Source organism: Patagioenas fasciata, chromosome 7 (assembly GCF_037038585.1).
Source record: "Patagioenas fasciata isolate bPatFas1 chromosome 7, bPatFas1.hap1, whole genome shotgun sequence".
Classification (NCBI taxonomy): domain Eukaryota; kingdom Metazoa; phylum Chordata; class Aves; order Columbiformes; family Columbidae; genus Patagioenas; species Patagioenas fasciata.
This window is the reverse complement of record NC_092526.1, coordinates 25,141,713-25,155,778: the sequence shown is the minus strand read 5'-3', so window position 1 is coordinate 25,155,778 and position 14,066 is coordinate 25,141,713. Positions and strand designations below refer to the sequence as shown.

General features: G+C 37.7%; 1 protein-coding gene across 4 annotated transcripts in view; it reads left to right on the top strand.

Moving 5' to 3' along the window:
* The window catches only part of TTN (titin), a 246,538-nt gene that overhangs the window by 23,042 nt on the left and 209,430 nt on the right, over window positions 1–14,066 (top strand). For all 4 annotated transcript variants that reach the window (XM_071811135.1, XM_071811134.1, XM_071811136.1 and 1 more), the window contains 24 exons: window positions 165–307; window positions 961–1,166; window positions 1,281–1,511; window positions 2,024–2,268; window positions 2,973–3,196; window positions 3,329–3,493; window positions 3,597–3,765; window positions 4,249–5,939; window positions 6,019–6,300; window positions 6,575–6,841; window positions 7,000–7,272; window positions 7,379–7,642; window positions 7,741–8,001; window positions 8,282–8,542; window positions 9,040–9,303; window positions 9,396–9,656; window positions 9,842–10,102; window positions 10,546–10,806; window positions 10,893–11,034; window positions 11,124–11,289; window positions 11,484–11,715; window positions 12,264–12,548; window positions 12,653–12,778; window positions 13,623–13,811. In XM_071811135.1, the coding sequence (XP_071667236.1) occupies window positions 165–307; window positions 961–1,166; window positions 1,281–1,511; window positions 2,024–2,268; window positions 2,973–3,196; window positions 3,329–3,493; window positions 3,597–3,765; window positions 4,249–5,939; window positions 6,019–6,300; window positions 6,575–6,841; window positions 7,000–7,272; window positions 7,379–7,642; window positions 7,741–8,001; window positions 8,282–8,542; window positions 9,040–9,303; window positions 9,396–9,656; window positions 9,842–10,102; window positions 10,546–10,806; window positions 10,893–11,034; window positions 11,124–11,289; window positions 11,484–11,715; window positions 12,264–12,548; window positions 12,653–12,778; window positions 13,623–13,811 (6,869 nt within the window). The remainder of the gene's footprint in view (window positions 1–164; window positions 308–960; window positions 1,167–1,280; window positions 1,512–2,023; window positions 2,269–2,972; window positions 3,197–3,328; window positions 3,494–3,596; window positions 3,766–4,248; window positions 5,940–6,018; window positions 6,301–6,574; window positions 6,842–6,999; window positions 7,273–7,378; window positions 7,643–7,740; window positions 8,002–8,281; window positions 8,543–9,039; window positions 9,304–9,395; window positions 9,657–9,841; window positions 10,103–10,545; window positions 10,807–10,892; window positions 11,035–11,123; window positions 11,290–11,483; window positions 11,716–12,263; window positions 12,549–12,652; window positions 12,779–13,622; window positions 13,812–14,066) is intronic.

Sequence of the window (14,066 nt, the reverse complement as noted above, 5' to 3'; positions counted from 1 at the left end):
TTCTGCAGATTCATGGAGTGAGAATTGCTTGCAAAAGTTTCTCTTTTTCTTTTGTCTTGTACAAGTTAGGAATTATTCTGATTAATTGTATAACTACAAGGAAATTCACTTAAAAGTCTGTTTGTTGGAATTATAGAGAAATTGTACTATTATGTTTTCTACAGATACAAAGTGAGTTACAAAAGAGAAACCGGGGAATGCAAACTTGAAATTTCCATGACTTTTGCCGATGATGCCGGAGAATACACTATTATTGTTCGAAATAAATATGGAGAAGCTTCTGCAACGGTCTCCTTACTAGAAGAAGGTACATTATAGTTTAAAGAAACGGGGAAAATATTTCTTAAAATTAACTTTTAAAAGGGAAAAAAAAGTTATTGCAAATTATTTTCAGCTTAGTTTGGTCAATTCAGGAAAACATAAAGGGAGATCTGATAGCTCTGTTTCTGCTAGACAGAGTATTTGACATCAGGTTCTTGAAGGACTTATATTCTTTGCTAGGATTTATAGCTGTAGGTATGTTCTTCTTTTGACATCCATAACGGTCTATATAACATAAGAAATCCAGAGAGTGATGTGGTGAAAGGAGCTTAGTCAAGTAACAGGTTGTTCTATTAGAGAGAAAGAAGCGAACTTTTTTCTTTTGTCCTGGTGAAAATGCATGAAAGTTTGCAGGAGACAGAGCTGCTGTGAATAAATTGTAAAATAGTCTCTACAAGTGCTTCCACTTTGAGAATTAGAACACTTAAATAGCACAGAAAACCTTTTACCTGTTTCTAAGGCTCATCTCAGGGCATCAGTCTTTGGATTTTGTTGCTGTTTGTATTTTATTGGCTAAACAGACAGAAATTCTGCTTGAATCACCAAAACCAGTAAAAAACAGTAAAAAACTTATTTTCTCTATTCAGTCCATGGAAAACCATGAAAGCTTATCAAAATTAATGTGTTCTTAATTCTTAGCTGATTATGAAGCCTACATAAAATCGCAACAAGAAATGATGTACCAAACTCAGATGACTGCATATGTACAGGAACCTAAAGTGGCTGAGGGAGCCCCAGCTCTTTCATATGGTGACTTTGAAAAAGAATACGAAAAAGAACAAGCCCTAATTAGGAAGAAAATGGCAAAAGATACAGTGATGGTCAGAACTTTTGTAGAAGATGAGGTATGTCTGCCACTCCATACTAATTTGGTATATTGGCATTTTACCAGTACAAATCACTTGTTCAGAAGGTCATTATCTGGCACACAGAACTAATGGTCATGCTTTTCTGTATAGGAATTCCATATTTCTTCTTTCGAAGAAAGACTTATCAAGGAAATTGAACTCAGAATTATTAAGACCACCTTAGATGAACTTCTTGAAGAAGATGGAGAGGTGATGATGGTTGATATTTCTGAATCTGAAGCTATAGAAGCAGGATTTGATTTAAGATTAAAGAACTACAGAGCCTTTGAAGGGACAGGAGTTACTTTCCATTGCAAGACAACTGGATATCCATTGCCAAAGGTACCCCAAACCTATATGACATCAATCTATTTCAAAAACTGTCTGCTATTCTACTTGAAAAATCCCTTAACATCTCATTGTCAGACATATCCCAGTCTTTCATGTTGATATTTTGAATTTTTGTTTTGTCCCTTAATAGAATAGCGTCAGGTTGGTTAGCCCATTCAGAGCTAAGCCAGATTTACCAGTTAAATTGGTCTTCTGAGTATCTCAGAGTTAACCCACACAAGTGGGAACACAGTAGCAAGTCCAGTCTAGATCACTTTGCTCTTTGTCGACATGGGCTTTACGTTTGTTTCTAGCTCCAAAACTTGTGTTTTGGGCTGCTGTGAAAGCATGTTACTTTAGTCTTATTTGTGTGAAGTAAAAATGTTAATGTTAGCACATATATGGGCTGTGACAATTCATCAGCTGAAAAATAGGAAGCTGTAATATGTTGTATGCATGCGTCGTTATTGAATCATTGTTTTTAGAAGAACTCACATAGCATTCTGCTGTTTCTTTCCATGCAGATTGCATGGTACAAAGATGGTAAGCGCATAAGGCATGGAGAGCACTACCACATTGAAGTTCTGCAAGATGGCAGTGCCAGTCTGCGTTTGCCTGTTGTTTTACCTGAAGATGAAGGAATTTATACTGTCTTTGCCACTAATATGAAAGGAAATGCCATTTGCTCAGCAAAACTGTATGTTGAGCCAGTTGCACCCACAGCAACCCCAGGTTATATGCCAGGACCAGAAGTTATGAGAAGATACAGGTAGGTACCCAGTAATATATAAATTTCTTGAGACTTAAGTCTGCTCCAGTCCAAAAACTCACTACACAGCAGCTAAACAGCTTAAGTTGTTGGAGTTTGCATACCTCTAGAGAAGTTCTAAATGCTGTTTTGATGGCTTATATTGATTTATGTGCCGAATCTTTGTCTGATTTGCGTCTTAATGAGCAGCGCAGTTTTCAGAGAACCGGCATTCACATAGCATATCCAGCTGCAGTATCAGATTTACAACCTCAGCAACCATATATATTTCTTAAAGTACTTGGTTTTGAAAAAAAAACATCTTCTGCACTTGAGGTTTTAGTACTGTGTGTAACTCTTACTGCCACCCTTGAAATAGCTGTATTTCTACGACAGAAAAAAATCCAGTGTTGTCATGTACTGTGTTGTCTCCGTATACATACACACACATACACAGGATTGCATCCATATCTGTAAAGTATCAAAAGCTCAAAAATTTCCCTGACTGTGGTATGTCCTAACACTATTCAGCTATACAAATTGCTGTGAAAAACTTGAAGAAAATTGACTACAAATAAAAATTATTTTTGTCACAATTTCTCACATAGAAAAATTGGTTAACCTCTTTAAAATAAATTATGCTAAAGGCAAAAGTTGAACTCTGTCATGCCAGCCCACTGCTATGTGATGTTGTTTTACACACATGCCTTATCTTTTCCTTCCAGGTCTATTTCTCCACGTTCTCCAAGCCGATCTCCTGCTCGCAGTTCTCCTTCTCGTTCTCCTGCCCGCAGATTAGATGAAACTGATGAAGGACAACTGGAGAGACTATATAAACCAGTTTTTGTGCTGAAACCTACATCATTTAAATGTTCACAGGGGCAGACAGCAAGATTTGACTTAAAAGTTGTTGGCAGGCCTATGCCAGAGACATACTGGTTCCATAATGGTACATCAGTCTCATTTTAATCAATGAGTAATCTTAAAAAACAATCCTATGTGCATTTTACATCTTGTTGAGATGCTGTTATGAGTGCAACTTCTCTTCTTTTTCTTTTTTTTTTTTAATATATATCTGCAGGTCAACAAGTGGTAAATGACTACACTCATAAAATAGTGATTAAAGAAGATGGCACCCAGTCATTGATCATTGTTCCTGCTATGCCTGATGACTCTGGCGAATGGGCCGTAATTGCTCAGAATAGAGCAGGCAAAGCTTCAGTCTCAATGACACTGACTGTGGAAGGTATCTACTGTGTGTGGTAATTTTAAGAGGCTGAAGAGTGTTTCTTAGTAAAAAACATGGTTACGTAATTTTCTCTTGTGATAACTTACCCTTACTCTTTCAGCTAAGGAAGACCTAGTCAGACCACACTTTGTGGAAAGGTTGAAGAATGTTAGCGTAAAGGAGGGCTCTAAACTGAAGATGGCAGTGAAAGCTACTGGTAACCCTAATCCTGACATTGTGTGGCTGAAGAACAGTGACATCATTGTACCTCATAAATACCCCCAAATAAAGTAAGAATTTTTATTTTGTTTAAATAGTAAGGAGCTAATAATCACCATCCTGCAAAGCGCCTCCTACAGTGTGCTGAATACCCTTGCTTCCATAGAAGTTCTTAGTCCAATGGCTACTGAAGCTACTAACAGCTTTTGCATTGCAGTAAGGCTAAGAGATCTAAAATATCTTGTAGGACTCACTCCATTTGTCCAGTTTGTGTATTGGTGTATTTTGTATTCTGCAAAGCCAATGCTTTTAGAGCAGAGGTTTAGGGAACCTTTATCTGTCTCTGATTTTTAAGTCCTCAGTGGGTGAAACTGCTGTTGAATTCAGGACTTCTTTTTATTATCCTTATCTGTTTGATTCTTAGGCACTTGCACTCATAAACATGAATAAACATACACAACATGTCTAATTGCTCCAGAGATTTGCCTTTGAAGGCTTTGACCATATTTTGGAGAAGTACAAAAAAGTTCTAAACAATTGTTTTAATATTTCAGGATTGAGGGAACCAAAGGGGCAGCTGCCCTTAAAATTGAATCTACTGCCAGGCAAGATGCTGCATGGTATACTGCTACTGCTATCAATAAAGCCGGGCGGGACACTACTCGGTGCAAAGTAAATGTTGAAGTTGAACACGCAGAACCTGAACCAGAAAGGAGATTAATAATTCCAAAAGGAACTTACAAAGCCAAGGAGATTGCAGCACCAGAGTTAGAGCCTCTCCATTTGCGTTATGGCCAAGAGCAATGGGAGGAAGGAGATCTCTATGACAAAGAAAAGCAACAGAAACCATTTTTTAAGAAGAAGCTTACATCTTTAAGGCTCAAGCAATTTGGACCAGCTCACTTTGAGTGCAGGCTTACACCAATTGGTGACCCGACCATGGTGGTGGAGTGGTTGCATGATGGCAAACCGTTGGAAGCAGCTAACAGACTCCGCATGATCAATGAGTTTGGGTACTGTAGCCTCGACTATGGAGTAGCCTATTCCAGAGATAGTGGAGTGATCACTTGCAGGGCAACTAACAAATATGGTACAGACCATACATCTGCTACTCTGATTGTGAAGGATGAGAAAAGCCTTGTGGAAGAATCTCAGTTGCCAGAAGGCAGAAGAGGACTGCAGCGAATTGAAGAGTTAGAAAGAATGGCCCATGAGGGTGCTCTTCCTGCAGTTGCACTGGACCAAAAGGAAAAACAAAAACCAGAACTTGTTTTGGTTCCAGAACCTGCAAGAGTTCTGGAAGGTGAAACAGCACGATTCCGCTGCCGTGTGACTGGCTATCCTTTGCCCAAGGTCAACTGGTACCTCAATGGGCAGCTCATCCGTAAGAGCAAAAGGTTTAGACTCCGTTATGATGGAATCTACTACCTGGATATTGTGGACTGCAAATCATATGACACAGGAGAGGTGAAAGTCACTGCAGAGAATCCAGAAGGCTTTATTGAACATAAGGTGAGACTCGAGATCCAGCAGAGGGAAGACTTCAGATCTGTTCTTCGTCGTGCTCCTGAACCCAAACATGAGCCTGTAGTGACAGAGCCTGGAAAACTTCTCTTTGAGGTACAGAAGGTAGACAAACCTGCAGAGGCAACAACCAAAGAAGTGGTGAAACTGAAAAGGGCTGAAAGAATCACTCATGAGAAGCTTTCAGAGGAATCTGAAGAACTGCGTAGTAAATTCAAGCGTAGAACAGAAGAGGGCTATTATGAAGCCATCACTGCTGTAGAACTTAAGTCTCGCAAAAAAGATGAATCATATGAAGAACTGTTAAAAAAGACAAAAGAAGAACTTCTTCACTGGACCAAAGAGATCCCAGAGGAAGAAAAGAAGGCACTTCCTCCTGAAGGCAAAATCACCATTCCGACATTCAAACCAGAGAAGGTTGAGCTTAGTCCAAGCATGGAGGCTCCCAAGATATTTGAACGAATTCAAAGCCAGACTGTAGCCCAGGGGACAGATGCACACTTCCGTGTGAGAGTGGTGGGAAAACCAGACCCAGAGTGCCAGTGGTTCAAAAATGGTGTGCAGATTGAAAGGACTGATCGTGTGTATTGGTACTGGCCTGAAGATAATGTTTGCGAATTAGTCATCAGAGATGTGACTTCTGATGATTCTGCCAGCATCATGGTGAAAGCGGTCAATATAGCTGGTGAAACTTCAAGCCATGCTTTCCTGTTAGTACAAGGTAAATTATATTCTCTTATCATAGTGTGTTAAGTCTATATGGCCAGTGCGCTGTTGATTCATTGCATATTGTTTTACAGCCAAGCAGTTAATCAACTTCACCCAGAAGTTACAAGATGTTGTTGCTAAAGAGAGAGACTCCATGGCAACATTTGAATGTGAAACATCAGAACCCTTTGTCAAAGTGAAATGGTTTAAGGATGGAATTGAGATTCATTCTGGAGACAAATACAGGATGCACTCAGACAGAAAGGCTCATTTTCTTTCTGTACTAGCAATTGAAATGTCTGATGCTGATGACTACAGCTGTGCACTGGTAGAAGATGAATCTATCAAAACTACTGCAAAGCTCACTGTTGAAGGTAAGCAGTATGAAACTTAGCACCATGCAGTACTGCTGAAGTGAAATCAGCTTCAGGAAGAAATAAGAGAGTTTAAACTGATGCCTAACATACTAAGGAGTGTTCCAGCTGCCTTCATGTTCTCAGAATCCAGTATGAAAATTTGCATCTATTTTTACATAAAATGGTTACACCACGTATATATTTTAATTTTCTTAGGCTCATTTAATAAGAAATTTTTCATCGTGGATATCTAATCAAGCTTATTCATTAATGTAATTACTTTTGACTGTAGGTGCTGTGGTTGAGTTCATTAAAGAACTTGAGGATGTTGAAGTACCAGAATCCTTCTCAGGTGAACTTGAATGTGAGATTTCCCGAGAAGACGTGGAGGGGAAATGGTATCATGGTGATGTTGAACTGACCTCTAATCATAAATATGTGATTACATCCCGCCGTGGTCGCCAAATCCTCACTATTAGAGATGTTAATAAAGATGATCAAGGAGAGTATAGCTTTGTTGTTCATGGAAAAAGGACTCACTGCAAACTGAAGATGAAACGTAAGCATTTCTGATACTTATATTGTCTCTATATTATAGATTTTCTATATTATAGCATACATTATAGCTATATTACTGTATGCCATATTGCCTTAATATTCAATATTCTGCTTATCTGCTATGAGGATTAATTAAGTTCATTTCATTTCATTCCACAGCTCGTCCCATGGCTATTCTTCAAGGACTTACTGATCAAAAAGTTTGTGAGGGAGATATTGTACAACTTGAAGTTAAAGTCTCCCTAGAAAATGTGGAAGGTGTCTGGATGAAAGATGGTAATGAAATTCAATCGAGTGATCGTATTCACATTGTGTTGGATAAACAGTCACACATGTTGCTGATAGAAGATGCAACAAAGGAAGATAGTGGAACTTATTCTTTTAGTGTTCCCGATCTTGAACTGTCAACCACTGGAAAGATCACAGTGTACAGTAAGTCATTATCATGATTTTGAAGGAGTGTTTGATTTTTGGATCCTTTAGGTTTACTTCTTAAAGGCATAGTTTTTTTCACAATGAATATTTTTTAACTTCACAGGTGTGGAAATAGTGGTGCCTCTAAAAGATGTTCATGTAGTTGAAGGAACAAAAGCTATCCTTGAATGCAAAGTTTCAGCACCTGATGTGTCTTCTTCCAAGTGGTACCTAAATGATCATCAGATAAAGCCTGATGAACGTGTACAAGCTGTGTGTAAAGGCACTAAACAGAGGCTAGTACTTACCAGAACCCATGCATCAGATGAAGGACGTTTTAAGCTGATGGTTGGCAAAGTTGAAACAAGCTGCAATGTCACAGTTGAAAGTAGGTTTCCTTTAAGATGCACGGTCCTTTGTGAAATTATTTCTTTAAATACAAAACTGTGGAAGCAACTGACATATTTGTCACATTTCTTTTTATAGAAATTGAGATTATTAGAGGTCTTCATGACATCACCTGCACTGAAACACAGAATGTATCCTTTGAGGTCGAGCTCTCCCATTCAGGGATTGATGTAATTTGGCATTTCAAAGGCCAAGAAATCAAGGCTGGTCCTAAATATAAAATTGAAGCACATGGCAAAATATATAAATTGACAGTGGTGAAGATGATGAAAGATGATGAAGGAGAATATGTATTTTATGCTGGAGAGAAGAAAACATCTGGAAAGCTTATAGTAGCAGGTTAGTAGGGTTAAAATCCAAGGTTTTTATTTCACTGTGCTTTAAAAACAATGCTCGATATACTGTATTTTGTAAAATAATAAATGAGAATAACTAGGATAGAAGTAAGAAGCATCTTTTTGTGACGTTCAGGTCACGTTGTGCTCTTGATTTTTCACAGAACTCATAATGCAAATTAGGGCAAAGAATTCCAATACCTAGTTTTCATGTGGTTGCATTTCTGTATGAGGGAAAGTTGAACAGCAGCACAACAAAACCACGTGCTTTTACTTCCCAACAGGTGGAGCCATTTCAAAGCCTCTCAGTGACCTGACTGTGGCTGAATCCCAGACAGCAGTTTTTGAATGTGAGGTGGCAAATCCAGAATCAGAGGGCCAATGGCTAAAAAATGGAAGACCATTAGCTATGACAGATCAGTACCGTACTGAATCTGATGGTGCAAAGAGAAGGCTCAATATCCCTGTCACAAAACTGGATGATATGGGTGAATATAGCTATGAAATAGCAAGCTCAAAGACATCTGCCAAACTGAAGGTCGAAGGTCAGTATTTTTATATAACTAACTGATGTCTTTAAGTCTCAGTCCAACATCCCTCACTGTGTCTTCGATCAGGCCCTAAAATGCAAGCATAGTTTGCTTCATTTTTTGAAAATTTTTTATATTATGAGGCGCTTTCTGAGGTAGCAAACATACTGCATTTTGGAGTCGCCTTCTTAGTATGGTATATTAATAAAAACACATTTTATTCAAGGCACTGGCTATCAGGTCGAAATTCACCCTTTGCTAGTTGTGTAGTAAACATATTAAATAAAAAAAACCCCATTTCTCATGGACGCTACAAAGTAAATGTTTCTTTTTGCTTTCTGAGCATACCACTTTGGTGGAAACCATGTAAATCAGAACATACATACCAGATTTTAAAATGAATCACCATGATTCAGTTTTATTAAGGTTATTATATTTAGTATTAATTTTTAATTTTGCTCTGTTTGTAAATTTTTCTTATTCTTTGTTTTTGTTTTTTTTTTTTTTCCTAGCTGTTAAGATAAAGAAGACACTAAAGAACTTGACTGTGACAGAAACACAGGAGGCAGTTTTCAGTGTAGAACTGACCCACGCAGATGTGAAAGGAGCTCTGTGGATTAAAAATGGTGTTGAACTTGAATCAAATGACAAATATGAAATTTCAGTGAAAGGAACTGTTCACACACTGAAAATCAAACACTGTGTTATCACTGATGAGTCTGTTTATAGCTTTAAGCTTGGAAAGATAGGAGCAAATGCCAGACTTCATGTGGAGAGTAAGACAATCTGATTTGAATATTTGCTTTAATGTGTGGTTTGAGATTCAAATCAAACACACTGCTGAATCTTGCTCATTTGTTTCCTCAAGCTGTCAAGATCATCAAAAAGCCAAAGGATGTGACTGCTTTGGAAAATGCTGTTGTCTCCTTTGAACTAAGTGTATCCCATGATACTGTACCAGTCCGATGGTTCCACAAAAATGTTGAGCTTAAACAAAGTGATAAATACAAGATGATCTCTCAAAGGAAAGTTCACAAGCTTATGCTGCATAACATATCTCCTGCTGATGCTGGGGAATACACAGCTCTTGTTGGTCAAATTGAGTGTAAAGCAAAACTGTTTGTGGAAAGTAAGTACTATAAGTCTTTAATAAAGTAATTATATGAATTGCTACACCACGTCATATTGAACAACTTGACCTGACACTTTGTAGCCTGTTACCCTCGTTTGTTTGTTTGTTGACAGTCTTCCACATGTACTGACTTGAAAAAAAATCCTTTCTTTTGTCTTTTTCTTTTTTTTTCCTCCTTTCAGCCCTACACATCACAAAGACCATGAAAAATATTGAAATCCCTGAGACCAAAACTGCCTCTTTTCAATGTGAAGTTTCTCATTTCAATGTGCCTGCTGTCTGGCTGAAAAATGGTGTGGAGATTGAAATGAGTGAAAAGTTCAAAATAGTGGTCCAAGGGAAACTCCATCAGCTCAATATCATGAACACAAGCAGTGAAGATTCTGCAGAATACACGTTTGTCTGTGGAAATGACAGAGTCAGTGCAACTCTGACTGTAAAACGTATGTAAAACTGAAATGGACTAGAATATTTTACAGTTGCCAAAAACAGAATTTGTGTTAATATATGCACTTGGTGCCACTCAGGGAAAACCTGCACTGTTGTAGAGTTATTTTCAAATAACCCTAGAAAGCCTCAGTTACATTTTTAAAAGAGATCTAGAAGCTGTGAACTTGAAAGTCAGATCTTGGCTTCTTCTGTTTAGACCAACATGCCTAAACGCCAAGTCGCCATGGGAGACAGAATTTGGATTCTGATGCCATTCAGAAGTTTTGGGAAATTTAATTGTAGTATTGATTCTGGACACAGAACCTTCCTTTTAATATTACCAGAATCAGAATCTGTCTTAAAGAATTTCAGCCATCTCTGATCTAGTTAATATGTGTTTAAAATAAAGCAAAACAGAACAAAAAACCCCAAACCATGTCCATTTCTTTTCTTTTAGCCATCCTTATTACTTCCATGCTAAAAGACATCAATGCTGAAGAGAAAGATACAATAACTTTTGAAGTTACTGTTAACTATGAAGGTATCTCGTATAAATGGCTAAAGAATGGGGTAGAAATAAAATCGACTGATAAATGCCAGATACGAACAAAGAAGCTCACACACTCCCTCTCCATAAGGAATGTGCATTTTGGTGATGCTGCAGAATACACTTTTGTTGCTGGAAAAGCAGCTTCATCAGCTACTTTATACGTGGAAGGTATTTTCCCTCTTGATTTGTATATTTAGTTACTTTTAGTGGCTTAAATATTGTCATGGTACTCATTCTACTTTTTTGTGCCCTAGCTCGTCACATTGAATTTAGGAAGCATATTAAAGACATCAAGGTTGTGGAGAAGAAGAGGGCTATTTTTGAATGTGAGGTTTCAGAACCTGACATTCAGGTCCAGTGGATGAAGGATGGACAAGAACTCCAGATTGGCGACAGGTAAATTATTGCTTCTACACCATATTCACTTTTGTTATATCTTTTCCCTCAGGAAGTAACTTGATCCTTTGCTTTTCTGATTTGCTTAGGATGAAAATTCAGAGAGAGAAGTATGTCCATCGTCTCATCATTCCTTCCACAAGAATGTCTGATGCTGGCCAGTACACTGTAGTAGCAGGTGGAAACACATCCAGTGCCAATTTGATAGTGGAAGGTCGTGACATTCGTATCAGAAGTGCCCGTAAAGATATTCAGGTATGGCCTATAATAAATATTTCATAACTTTGTCACTCAAAGAATAATGCAAAGGAAGACCAACGATATCTAATCAGCAAGAGTCGTAACAGAAAAATATGTAAAAAGGTCAGGACCTTCTTCTAGGAAACTGAAATGTGGGACCATCTGTAAAAATAGAGGCTTTTTTTCTAATATTTATTCTACTTTCAAAGGTAATTGAGAGACAAAGAGCTGAAATTGAATTTGAAGTCAACGAAGATGATGTTGAACCACAGTGGTACAAGGACGGTATTGAGATTAACTTCCAATATGAGGAAAGATACAGTTACGTGGTGGAAAGGAGAGTTCATCGAATGACCATCTTTGAAACCACTTACTCTGATGCTGGAGAATATACATTTGTTGCAGGACGTAATAGGAGTTCTGTTGTTCTCTATGTGAATGGTAAGTGTCCCTGCAAACATTGCTTTGACTGTATTTATTACTCTGTGTTTTTCTGATTTCTGTAGAGGTTTTCTAGAATTCTAAGTCTCAAACTTCAAAATCCAAACAGAATCTTGTGTCCAGAACACTACCAAAATCCTCATGTACCTGGATGTTTCTTGCTCTACTGAAATAGCTGGCTAGCTGATGAAAATGCTATAGCAGTTCTTTTCCTCACTGTATTTATTTGGACCAGGACATGCTCAAGTCTAAATAAGGCTGATTTGTTCATATGGACAAATATGCCTTCCCGGAGGGATCAAGCTAATAATTCTGGGACACATTTTGCCAGAAAACACGTCAACAGAGCTAATTCTGCTAAGGCACTTGTTGCTAGGTCATTCCCCCTGTATCAAGGAAAAGGGCGGATTTTCATGGACATGCAACACTGGAAATAATATTTTAAAAATAAAATTTCCCTGCTAACATTTTTGAATTTTTGATAAATATCAATAATGAGATTTCTCTCTTTCCTTTCTCCCCTTCCATTTTGCTGTCCCAATTTGCAGCTCCAGAGCCACCCCAGATTATTCAGGAGCTAGAGCCAACCACTGTGGAGTCTGGCAAACCTGCCCGGTTCTGTGCTATGATATCAGGCAAACCCCAGCCCAAAATTTCCTGGTACAAAGATGATCAACAGCTTTCTCCAGGTTTCAAGTGCAAATTTCTTCATGACGCACAAGAATATACTCTATTGCTGATTGAAACTTTCCCTGAAGATGCAGCAGTGTACACCTGTGAAGCAAACAATGACTACGGAGTTGCCAGAACTTCAGCTTCTCTTTCAGTAGAAAGTGAGTTTCCTGTGCTCATAACAATGTGTTATGAAATGAGATTGTCAACATGTGTGTGCTCTTCACCTTTAAAAATTACTTCTTTTTTTTTTCTCAACCTTTAGTCCCAGAAGTTGTTTCTCCTGAGCTAGAAGTGCCAGTGTATCCACCTGCTGTCATGGTACCACTACGTGATGCTGTTACTTCTGAGGGACAGTCTGCTCGTTTTCAGTGCAGAGTTACAGGGACAGGTGGGTTTAAAGAAATCCTGTACATCTTTTCACCTCTCAGAATTTTTCATCTTGAACTCAGAAAAAATGGAACAGTAAGTATGCTGGGATCAGTCTTGCCCTGGAAATACAATTATTTGATACACACACAGAGCAAAGTGTTATTCATTGACAGCTGTCAGTCAAGCAGGTCATTTGTCAAAGATGTCATTGAGCATGGAAGTTATAAACTGTCATCAACATTAAGCATTTCTAAAAATAAGGTCTGTTTCAAAAAAATTTGTCTTTGGAATTTTCTCATAATTTCAAATGCTAACTGAGGTTGGAAAACTGTCAGTGAGTAAAATGTGGCATTTTAAAACACAGAGTAACCTTTTATGTGTAGATTTTCCTTAAATAAGTTTGCTAGTCTTAGTTACATAGAATATCATTCTACAATTAAATTCATTCTTCCCAAGCTAACACAAAATCAAATAAAACTAACTTCACTTCAATAAATGACTTTGAGTATGAATAGTAATGGAATATTCACATGAGTAATTTTTTTAAAATGACACTTTCCCTGATTTTAGTAGTAGCAAAATATTTTTAAATGTATACATTAAGAAGGGAAAAGAAGAGTTAGTTTTACTCAGGAATATAGCAGCACTAGTATCAGTTTTCCCTGACAAATATTTTCAATGCAAAAATCAAAACTTAAAGCAACATGTAGACCACTTTCCACTGATCATACATTACCAAAGTAACACAAGACACATTTAAACTTGAGATTAAGACTTCTGATAGGTAGAAATACAACAATAGTGTTTACTTACTAGTCTAATATAGGAACACACATTTTTTCTTCTTCCTGTTGCTTGAGCAGATCTGAAAGTCTCTTGGTACAGCAAAGAGAGAGAGATCAAGCCATCGCGTTTTTTTAGAATGACTCAGTTTGAAGACACTTACCAGCTGGAGATTGCTGAAGCTTATCCAGAGGATGAAGGAATCTATACCTTTGTGGCTAGTAATTCTGTAGGCCAAGTAACAAGCACTGCTACCTTGAAGTTAGAAGGTATAGTGTGCAATTAAAGAAGGTGTCTTGTTTAAGTCATGTTCCAATACTAATCTTAATATACACTGGTAATTATATGTGAGTCGTTGTCTGTCCTGTTGTCTTTTAACTCAATTAATTGCTACCATTTACAATGTCCACAGCATACATTTATGTCTCTAAAATACAGGTCATGCACAGAAAGCTTATTCCACATTTTTTCAATGTTCCATGCACCTCACGTTTTCATTCTCTCCGGTCTTAGAGTCTGTCATG